The following is an 11978-nucleotide window of genomic DNA, read 5'->3' as shown; positions in this document are numbered from 1 at the left end:
ATAACATGATTAAATGTCTACAATATTTTTTTTTTGACAGATCACTTAGGGATGATAAAGGTGAGATAATTAGAAAAAAAAACCAATTTCTTTCCATTGTAATTATTAATTTATTTAATAAAATTTGCAATAGATATATAATTTTTTAATTGAAAGTAAGGTTTAAGTCTTTTAATTTCTTGGTCAAATTATGACATACAATATTTCATAATATAGTTTTATATAAATGAAAAAAGGGTGTTCATTGTTATAAAACATGGTTGTTTAGGCCCCTAAAATGGCCGACATTATCAATGTTAACGTCACATGAAAATACTCTACAAATGTAAAATACAAAAATGAAATAAAAATTCTCAAAAAAACACAGAACAAAACACAAAATATATAATTTCTAATTAAAAATAAAAATTTATTAATTTCAAAATATTAAGACAAAAGTTTTCTTTTTTGTAAATCAAAATATGATCATCCTAATGCAATATAAATCTTTGTGTTAGTAAGATATTGGAGGTGTAAGACAGTCTTCTTCTTTTCCGCGGACTTTTTGATAATTTTTTGAAATGTCTAGTTTTTGAATGTCGTATGTTAAAAATCGACATAAAAAAAATTAGATTATGGAATAACAAAAATACTAAATATTTTCATTAAACAACAAAAATGTAAAATTCCAAAATATCTTTTGTAAAGAAAGAAAGATTTAAATATTTTAACGTAAAAACATAAAAATAAAATCCAAAATATTTTATTCTTGCATTTGTTAAATTGAAAATATTAATAAGTTTCCCTCCTATACACAATGTCCTCTTGTTTTGGAAATCAAATTTATGTGCCCTGTCAGCCTAAAATCAAGCTAGAATGATTTTTCTTCAAATTGAGTTGGACTACGTTTGTACTCTTTAACGAATTATCGCTATTTTTTATCTACAAATTTTACTTATGAAGCTTTTGGAGCCTTGCAAATTGCACTAAAAGTAGCTAAAATTGATTGTTATACCAAATAGAAGGTTTTTAATTAAATAAAGGTTCAAAACAATACCTAAAATTATTTGGTTTCTTATTCTTAACTCATCCAAAAAATATGAATGACTCAAAAATTTCTATATAAATGTTGGACTCTTTCTATACCGAGTACATAGTTGAAATTTGGACACAATATATAAAACAGAGAAATAAGAATTAGAGGAATTTATTGCTATCCCTCTCAACAGCTGATAAATTTTGTGTGTTCGACATCTCCCACCAAAAAATAAACGCAATGAATCATCGAAAAATGATCTCACAAAGAGGGGTTAAGGAGAAAATATAAATGAAAAAATGGGGGAGAAAAAATCTTCGTCTTTCAGAAACCTTCTTTCTTGTCCAAAGAGAACGAAACCGGTTGCATTACGTAATTACCTGGAGGACTCGAATTCTCAAAGTTGTTAATCTAGGACTGTGAATTCATACTACCAATGTATCAAGCCAAGTCATGAGAACCATAACAAGTGACTTATAGGCTCTTCTAATACGAATTTTTATATGTATTTTTCTGGATAATTTGAATATGTAACTACGTTTTGAATAAATAATAATGATATTTAGTGATATTTAACTTATGCGAAAGCTATGTGGATTGGCATAAAACTATATCCTAGTTCCTGTCAGGCGCTGGTCCCAATATCCGATTTGAGGTCTAAAACAAGGGAAGAATTTATTAATATTTTTACCAATGAAAGAACGATTAATAAAGTTTCCGTTCAAGTGTATTTTGTTAATTAATAAAGGGGCTTCATTGATCCTTGACATAGACAAGCAGGCAGACTATTACTATTTCGAACCTCAAGAAGGCCATTAATGACAGTATTTGCATTGAGACGAGCTTCAACAAGGCGGTGCACCGGGACACATAGCCCTTTTCGGAGACCAACATTGCATTCAGGCCACCATACTTGCTTGATGTCAAACTTCTCTGATTTTCCTTCTGGCTGCATGTTGAGGGCAGGGCCTACCGGAAAAGGGCACCAAACCACGAAGCTCTATGCTTCGAGGAACATTGGAACTTCATGAGCCCAATTACGTTATTACCATCTAGTAGAGCTTCCAGCGGCGCATCAAGGCAATTATCAAAGTCGGTGGAGGGTATATTGAAGATTAGAAATGCAATCACATGTGCCTTAATCTATACAAAGTTTAGTTGATGTATGCCCCATAGTTTCCAAAATTAAACTTATTAAAAATCCAGATTCAAAATGTCTAGTTTTCATATAAAGTCAAATAATCCATTGGAATTTTTCTTTCCTTAATTTTTGTTCAAAATTGTTCGGTATTGACGCACCACATATGGTCACCCTATTTTATAATAAATTATAACAAGGGGTAATCAATGAGTCAAAAACAAAATTGGCTTCTAACAGATCAAACATACGAGGTCTTAAAAATAAGCATAGGAAAGATTTGAAAGTTTCTTTCATCTAGTAACAAACTCTTGATGTTCCCTCCTCTATTAGGATTTGAAAAATGTTCTCACATTTGTTGTGTGTTGATGTGCATTAGGTATAGAAATTAGAATATAATAATACAACTATTTCAATCGTCAACTTCATCCAAGGAACATAGATATTCGTGTTGTAAAACTAAACGTACGGATCAGGTTACAAATATTCTAGAGTAGTACGAAAAAAAACCATGTACGAACACCGAATCGTAGCAATTCATCATTAAAGGCCATATATCATTTAATATACATATGTACATACTCGTATATGGGAATGAAGTATAATAAATATAGATTGATAAGGAAGGGGGAGGGTAACGAGATTTGAATCTATATATACTAATCGTAAATCGAATAACTAACACAATTTTGAAAGATTTATTGCTTGTTTTCTACAAATATCCTTCATACTTTAAATACAACTTGAATATAATATAATAATCACATACGAACAACATCTTCACAAAAAAAGAAGAAGAAAAAAAAACTCACACAAAAATTTAAACAAATCAACAACTCAACAAATACCGTGTGAATAGCACATTACATAAAATCATAACATTTTAAGGTAATTTGAATTAATTATCATCACATCTCAAGTCACCTTCATCCGGCTCAGCTTCAAGTAAAACGTCCAATTCTTCATACGGCATCCTCACACGAATCTCTTTTTCTGACATTAAATTCAATATACTCCTGAGTCGCTCATTGGACTCCTCCTCAGTTCCAGCATCAAAATTGGAACATATAGAGTAGTATATAACATCCAAATAAAGTGCTTTAGCTCCAGGACATTCCTGTACACTTCGATAAAAGAGAGTGTAAATGTCTATTTGGGCACCAAGAGTGTTTTGCGTATGTCCAATCCAAAATAGCAGTCTCCAAATGGAGGGTGATGTCCGAATTTTCTGTGACATCTCAATGGAATGAATTAAAAGATTAAAGGCTTTGTTTAAATAACCAGAGGCAGTAGTATCATTGTCTATGGCTTCTTTGAATTTGAGTATGAGACATTGAGCCGTTGTGATAATAAGTGAGGAGGAGTCGGAAGAGAGAATGAACTGCCAGAGGGTGGAGCATGAGTGCACTACATCCTCATGCTCTAGGATGCATTGAAGGAAAAATGTATTTTTGGAAAAATCTTGAAGGGAACTTAATAGAGTATTTCTTAATCTTTTCAGAATGACTTTATTGTCATTTCTTTCTGATTCTAAGCTATAGATTCGTATTCGGAACTTGATAATATATTCATTTCGATGAACCTCTTTATTCACGGATTTACAAAGCTCAACTGCCTTTTCAAAGTTGTCTATTCCTTCTAAAAAGTACACCAGCCACAAATAAATATAGATCCTATCTAAGACCCCTTTATATTCTGTATGAATTGGAAGACGGTCATACTTGGAGGTTTCTTTGTAAATAGTTTGAATTATTTTAACTTTGGAGCTGAGCGCCAAATCTGATATATTCTCTTGCTCTTCTTTATTTCTGTATTTCTCTTCCGAGGCACTTAACATTAGGAGCCATAGGATACGATTAGTATCACCATGAGTGTGAAGGTGTGAGAGTTCGAACTCAATTGCAGAGTGATACAAGTATGAATCAAATCCCTCAGATGCGTCTAAACACTTTTTCAGCACTTTATGAGCACTTTTGTAACCCCCACCTGCTCGAAGAACAAAATCAGCATATGCCAAATACAAATTAACATTAGTAGGGTTTTCAGCCAAAAACTTTTGAATTAAAGTCTTGACATTACTGAAGGAAGTTGCATTGCTATTAGGCGAATCTTCGATTGCCTTTGCTTCAAAGTTGATCCATAAAACAGCAAATTGACTTTTTACAGACTTGTCTTCTATCACTTTTAAAATTTGAGTGAATACATTTCGCACAAAGGAATAAAAAACAGAGTCTTTTACTTCAGGATCCATTTTTTGAATGGGTAAAAAAGGAAAATCAATTTTAAGTGTTTGAGGAGTAAAGCCTGTGCTCAGAAATGTTTCTTCACGGACAAAATGGGAAACATTTTCCACTCCAATTAAATATTCAATAAAAATAAATAAAAGCTTCACTTTTGATTCCGGAGACACTAAATTATACAGAAAGGGAGAAATATCGTCAAACAAAACCTTTCGGTCCGGATCCTCCACATCATCATCGTCATCATCCATCTCATTTATACGTCGCCACGGAATCCAGTTCTTTTGAGTTCGACCTAACTCTATTGCTAACCACATGTTGGGTCGTCTAGCCAAGTCCCCTGCCTTGGCCAAGAGATCATCCTCCCAATCTGCCGGGGGATTATGAAATTCGTTGTATGAAAAAACTTTTTCCTTGCAAATAGTCGACCATCCATTTGCACTATTTTCTCCAAATCTAGGAAGGCCAGATTCCCAAAAGGGTTCAAAGAGGGCCAATCTATCAATGATTGAGTAGGATCCAGGAATGGGTGGCGTGAACCAATTAAATTCAATTAAAGCCTGACAGAGGGACATAGACTTTTCTCCATATCCCGATAAGCGTAAAAAGTAAATTAAATATGTGAAGAATTCCAAAAAAATATCTTCAAGATTCGCTGGACGATTCATATCCTCCGAGATACTTTTTATTTTTTCAAAAATGCTTTGAAACACCTCCAGAGTTGAACTAACTTTGAATGAGGTAAAATGAGAGATCTTGAAATTTAAATACTCCTTCCATAAATCAAAATTTCGAGGAAATAGATAGAGTAATTCCTTCCACTGTCGATTCAAAGTAGAGGTTTCCAGGATTTCTCTAGATATTTCGAGACGTTTAACAGCTAAGCGAGATGATTTTGGATTCTTATCCAGAGCGGCTTGAAGGATAGATAACTTTTTTTCCACAATGGCCTTTTGACGTATGACTTTATTTTGATTTTTTTTCTTGTCCTTTTTATTAGTAAACTCCTCAGTATGAGATGAGGCTTCAAATGCTTCATCTTGAAAGTCCACATACGCAATCCATGATTCTATATCATCCGGATGACCTCTTAAATGTTCATTAAACCCCTTGATTTTTTTCTGAGCTTCATTCAAGACAATGTCTTGAGGCTCATCTTCCTGGGCCTCAGCATGTCCACTTTTGGTCAGGTACATAACAGTAGATAGATCATATATGCCGAGAGGGTTATCTGCACTTTTAGTACCAGGTTTGATGGATGTATCAAATCGTAGATATTCAGCAGTACCAAAGGTTTTCGAGGGTTTAATCAATGGAGGGACAGTTTTGATAAATTTCATTAGATATTTCTTCTCGTAAAAACGAGGGGACTCCAGCCTCTTTTTCTTTTTATATGGATGAGAGCAATGATATAGGGATTTAATGGGGAGTTCTTTTACTTTAATTAATGACTTTGTTGCTGAAGTGTCTAAGCGAAATGCATATTCAGGACTCAGACCCGTTTCTTCGAGAAACGTCTTATTTTTATTACATTCTGCAATTATTTCTTCTTTAGAAATGGATATCACGGAGGAATCACTGCTTGAAGATCGTCGACGTCTTGACTTCTTCTTCTTCCTTCTCTTTTTGTCCTTATTCCTGGATCGATGATATGAAGAAGATCGATCATCTTCGTTCGATGAGTTAGACGATGGCGACGGAGCTGGCCTTACTTTTGAGGATGGAACCGCACCTGAAAAACTTGGATTTGACAACCAAGATGTTGTTGATGATCCCTCTGGTTCTTTCGGATCCTTGTCAATGACATTATTATCATATGCAGGGAACAAACTCATTCCAATAGAAATGTTCAAATGATCTTCAAAATATTGCTAGTAATGACGTCATATCTTTAAAAACGGAACTTATACTAATAAATCTCACTAAACCTCAACTTTCATCCTTTAAAATGAGTAGAATTTATTTTAAGATTGTTTAACTTGTATCAATAATTAATCATTAATAGATTATTACAAGGGGTCGGAAAAATATGTCATTTTTTTAGCTAAATATGCAGTGAATAGAATTTTTTCACTTTTGTCATAAATTGCATCATAATTGAAGGAGACGCTATCTTGGGGGCTCAAAATGGATATTTGTACTCCATAAAATAGATAAAATTCCAATAAATTTTTAGGAAACTTCATATATGGCTTTAACGATACAAAAAAACTTGATACGTGGATTGTATACTACTTGATACCAATAATAAACACTGATAATTGTATATAATCAAAGTAAAATATACTAAGAATACCTAGATTTGTCCTATCATTACTATTCTTTTGATAGATTTGGATGAAAAATGTAGAATAAATAGGGGAAAATATCTTGAATACATTTTATGATTAGATATATATTAGACTTAGGCAATAGAGGGATATATTTTCGATAGACAGTCAGATTTAATTCTTGTTATTTGTTGGTCCATTTTGACATCCAATTAATGATTAGTTCACTATTTTCCTTAATATTTATGAAACACGGGTTTCAATGTTATAAAACATTGCTTGTTTTAATGATTTTTAATACTCATAATACTTTTAATAGATGGAAAATTGAGGATTGCTTTCAGTCTACACATACATAGTACACATGTTTCATGTAGAAGTTCAAGAACTGGAATCGCTTGTACCGCTATACAAGACCTATAATAGGAATTACCTTGGAAATTCCTGTTGATAAACTCATATAAACTTGGTACAATTATAAAGCAATGATATTTGTCGTAGTTGTAATTTTATATCAATATCACGTTGTATTTTAAGAAATTTTTTCATTTAAGGGTAAGATATAAAATCCCTAAACATTATTATTAAGGGAAAAGTGATGAACTGTCTGTATTTTTACAACTCAAAAGGCTTTCAATATATGATATGAAAGGTTTGTAAATTCTCGCATATTCATAATGATAAAACAATTTTTTTAGGAGAAAACTAGAGAGTTAACTCATTTAAACTATATCATTTAAAGTTTTGTTTTACATAGATAAGAAAATCAAATCAGATAGGTAACGTCCCCCATTGTTCATACGCGCAATAAACCAAACTTTGGAATTTTAATAACCCATGATTTTTTCATTTTTTGTTTCTCTTGATATAATTTTTCAGAGGAATAGTTCAAAAGATGTAACATTTAATTGGCAACAAATCTTATGGGTTGCAGAAATGGGGTATTTTTCTCTTGGAAAAAATTATCAATGATATCAAATAATGACTCTCCATCATTATTTATTATAATATTTCTCACATTTATCATTTCTTGAAACAACTTTTCATCTTTGACAAAAACAAACATAAGTAAGGAGCACATATTAATTTCCTTGTAAAATAAACTCATTTAACTGCAAGCTAAATTATGTTACAGCAAGAATCCTGCACAATTTATCTTCTATGTTTTCAGCCACTTAATCTATTCTTCCTTAAACTGAGTTATAAATGAGAAGTATACACTTTATAATTTGGCCTTGTGACTTATGTACAACTGTGGCCATAATCTTTCTTACTGCCAAATCATGTAAGCCTTACCAAATCTAGTAATCAACAAAGATATGTTCTATGAAGCACGCAAACCGTTAGTGGATTGTTGTGAAATGATTAAAACCATATTTCCAATCGATTTTCGTGCCTTGAACATTTCTCGAAGGAGCAGACAAATAGGTTTCATGACTCTCAGGGGCTTTTTGGTTTAAATAACTAAAGAAATAAAGGATTATTGCATTACCGCCCCTACATAATAGTACTGTTCCCAGGGTGGTGGTATCACCGACTTTGGGAAACATTAGTGAAAGCGATGCTCATCATTACATTCTCATTCCAGAATGTCAAAAGCATAAGGGTCATCTGATAACATTTTCAAAAAAAAAAGTAATAAATTTTTTTTTAAATATTTTGAAGAAATGATGTCTTATAAAATTGGCTTATTTTTTTAATTTCCAAAAATATTTCAAATGCATAAGTGCAAATAAAAAAAAAAATCATATGAGATGGACGAGTAAGTAAACCCCACCCTATTTGACGGGAAAGAGTCTGTCTTTCTTCATCACTTTCATATTTAAAGAAATTTACATCAATTTTTTCCCCTTGATATGTGAAGATGTTTTTACATGATCAATATCCTCAATAAAAAAATTTGAATCATTCAATATAAAATTTAAAAGCACAATAAGGAACTGAAGTAAGCTGGTATATTCAGTAATACGTCGCATTTTTGAATACAATTGTTGGTAAGAATATGCAAATAGGCGGTGAAATGGAAGATCTTGATCTCCTCCAAACAAATAAAATTACATTTTGAATGTCAAAATTAATTGCTTGTAATTCTTCTACTTATCAAAGACGAAACGTCAACAAATTTGAATTAAATAGTATTTTATTTTTCATCGATAATATTCGTGTCTCATTATTTTTTATGACTATAATATTCATTAACTTAATAAACATAAGTATTACTGGGTGGTACTTTCTCCAAAAAGCTCTCCTAAATGATACCCAAGGGGCCTTTAATATTGTTTTTGGATTATTGAAAGATTCTACTACCTTAGTACAATTTTGTTTTCAATCCCAACAATTTGAAAATTAGGATTTTGTTGTCCACATTATAGATGATAAAATATCCTTATTTGACAATCGCATTTTGAAACATTTTGTAGAAGAAATATTTGGAAATGAGGATTTAATTGCCGTGAAAATGTTAATAATGTGATTATGAATAACAATTAAGACTAAAGTTTGTTTGTATAAAAACCCTGAGCTAGCTTACATCATTTAACAGTTTACTGTTGTGTTTAGTAAAAGCTTCAACAACATGGCAGGAAACATACATTATATCCTTTTCCCTTCATTCGTTTACTTCTTAATGACTCTTTCTTCTGGATTTGGCACCTATATTACAGGATCCCATCCGACCTTTTGTCCTGAGTCCCCCATGGCCTCTCTCTGTGAACAAGAGACTCAACAGGAATGCCCAAAGGACAGAGATATCACAGGATGTTTTCATGGATACTACTGCCTTCCCCGATGGATTTATCATAATCTAATGAAATGTCCACTCGTATGCCCACCTCTCTGTGAGGAACATGAAATGTTTTGTCCCGGATCCATGGTTGATGAATGTCCTACAGAAGATAATTGCGTTGCCAAAATTGATGAAAATAACAAGTGTCCAAATTATTGTCCAATTACTTGTGAAAAAGGTCAACACATATGTCCTGGAATCCGAAAAGATGATGGATGCAGAGGTCCAGATACCTGTGTACCCATTGGTACACAATGTCCAAGTGAGATTTTTGATGAATTTGCTTGTCCCATCATTGATTCACCCAGTTGTGTGTATCCCGAAACTCATTGCCATGGTGGTTACAATTCAAGGGGTTGTCGAAAACGATCCTTCTGTAAGGAATTAAAGAATAAAACAGAGCATCAACATGGTGTAAATGGCATTGATGGTTGTCCAACATTTTGTCCAGCAACATGCATTCCAGGTATTGAGACAGAATGCCCTGAAACCTACGATGAAGATGGATGTCCTCTTCCTGCGTCTTGCAGTAAATTTTTAGCTCATTGTCCTGACTCTTCATTTGAACCAGGGACTGGGTGTCCTGTGGTTCCTTCTAAAAACTGCACAACTACTAATAAACAAACATGTCATAATGAACCCATGCATAAGAGTATAATCATAACCGAGTTTCGAGATGAGTATGGCTATTCCGAGTACTTGACAATCTTCTTAAACCAAACTCTGACTATAGATGATCCAATCTGTGATATGGGACATTTTTGTGTGGATCGTTCGGACTCAGACGAAGGTTGTCCAATTCATTGTCCTGTTTATTGTAACAATAATACACAAAAGAGTTGTCCCGGTGTCTTGGATGACGACGGATGCTTGGGTCAAGGGATGTGCGTATCTATTGCAGAATCTTGTCCAATAAGCCAGTATGATTTAGATGGTTGCTTCGTTCATGGTGCTATTAATTGTGATCCAGAATATGAAATCTCTTGCCCGGGAGTACGAGATCAAAGAGGATGTATTGGACGAGAATCTTGTGTGCCCAAACATGGAGATTGTAGCTGTCCAAAAGAAGAATTTGATCATAATGGTTGCTTATTGGAAGTATCAGAACCGATTTGCAATTCCACAGAAATCCAATGTTCAAGAGGTATGCATGATCATTAAGGATCTTAACGTTTTAATCTTTTTATATATATTTGTTCTTTATTTTCAGGTAAATCTGCTAAGGGTTGTGATCTGGGCTTTGATTGCTCCCTTTCCATCATTGATGGCTGTCCAAATCACTGTTCACCCCATTGCGATGAAAATAAACAGGCTTGCCCCATTATTTCACCCCATACTGGAGCTTATGCCAACTGCTCTACAACAGAGGGCTACGAATGCGTGGACTTGTATGACTCCAAAGGCTGTACACAATTTTGTTCAAATCACTGCACAAAAATAGGTCTTCTCACCTGCCCACCGATTTACAATGGGGAGGGTTGTCCAACTGGACCTGCAGTATGTACCACGGACCTGGATCAATGTGCTCCATCTACATTCAATTTAAAAGGTTGTAAAAAGATCAAACAACTCCAAAATTGCTCATACTACGAAACCGGAGACTACGAAGGCTCATATCAACTCTGTTCTGGAGGAACAGACTCTCATGGCTGTCCTCGTTTGAATACTTGTGAACCAACACTAACACCTGAGGGACACCCCTTTCACTGTCCAGTGGTTTGTCAGCAAAATGAGTTGAGTTGTTCCCGAGGGACTTTCAACTCCATTTCCATGGGCGAATTTTGCATCCCTGCCGATGCACACTATAATTTTATGCCCAATATGAGCTGTGCAACTTTTTGTCCAGCTGCTTGTGATTGGAGCATTCAAAAGGCCTGTTCTGGAGGATATAATAAAATGACGGGCTGTCCTCATCAGGATATATGTATACCCAAGCACAAATACTGCAATACATTTCCAAGTGGCTCACCTCGTTCTTATTAAACGCATAAAGGAATCATAAAATTGTAGAATTCATGTTGTCATTTATTTATATACTATTAGATTTTACTAACACAAAATAATATTTCTTTTGCCACATATTCAACAATTACATTAAGTCTTCACATTATACGGAATTACACATAGATACATTTATGTATTAAATTACCTATATTTTGAGAATTAGACACGTCGTCGCCATTATTGTACCACACAACCTTTCACCCGAAAACAATCAGAAAAATAGGCTTAAAATCAGGCGGTAGTTAGCTAATAGCAAACTAAAAAGTATAACTATATTTTACATTAAATAATATCATTATTGGAGGAGTTGAACTATTTGGCCGTAAGATGGCAACACTTTATGTCGCATTGTTTATAAACTAATATAAGTGAACAACGCTCATATTCCATAATTCCAAACTATGGAATTATTATTTTATAACTGTTGGGAATCGATCACAACTCATAAGGAGCTAATTTAAATTCAACCAATGAAGGTACAAAAAAACTTATGAAGGAAAAAAGAAATATCGACTACTGATAAAAT

The 11978-nt window shown here is 33.4% G+C and overlaps 2 protein-coding genes across 2 annotated transcripts; one reads left to right on the top strand and one right to left on the bottom strand.

The window, feature by feature from the left end:
- Window positions 1-2840: 2840 nt before the first annotated feature.
- LOC121119966 (nuclear exosome regulator NRDE2-like) lies at window positions 2841-6275 on the bottom strand. Its single transcript, XM_040714820.2, has one exon. It carries the CDS (start codon window positions 6226-6228, stop codon window positions 3052-3054), a length of 3177 nt encoding a protein of 1058 aa, XP_040570754.1. The 5' UTR covers window positions 6229-6275; the 3' UTR covers window positions 2841-3051.
- A 2908-nt stretch (window positions 6276-9183) lies between these two features.
- On the top strand, window positions 9184-11602 carry LOC121120290 (uncharacterized). Its single transcript, XM_040715137.2, has 2 exons — window positions 9184-10592; window positions 10659-11602. The coding sequence occupies exons 1-2, from the start codon at window positions 9239-9241 to the stop codon at window positions 11429-11431; spliced, it is 2127 nt and encodes a 708-aa protein (XP_040571071.1). The 5' UTR covers window positions 9184-9238; the 3' UTR covers window positions 11432-11602.
- The last annotated feature ends 376 nt before the right edge of the window (window positions 11603-11978 follow it).

Source organism: Lepeophtheirus salmonis, chromosome 6, assembly GCF_016086655.4.
Source record: "Lepeophtheirus salmonis chromosome 6, UVic_Lsal_1.4, whole genome shotgun sequence".
NCBI lineage: Eukaryota > Metazoa > Arthropoda > Copepoda > Siphonostomatoida > Caligidae > Lepeophtheirus > Lepeophtheirus salmonis.
This window is presented reverse-complemented; position numbering and strand designations above follow the sequence as displayed.

Excerpts from the sequence above, each read along its gene's own strand:
- LOC121119966 (XM_040714820.2), bottom strand. The coding sequence starts at position 6,228 with ATGAGTTTGTTCCCTGCATATGATAATAATGTCATTGACAAGGATCCG.
- LOC121120290 (XM_040715137.2), top strand. The coding sequence starts at position 9,239 with ATGGCAGGAAACATACATTATATCCTTTTCCCTTCATTCGTTTACTTC. Across the intron at positions 10,593-10,658 it reads AGAAATCCAATGTTCAAGAG|GTAAATCTGCTAAGGGTTGT; the intron begins GTATGCATGATC and ends CTTTATTTTCAG.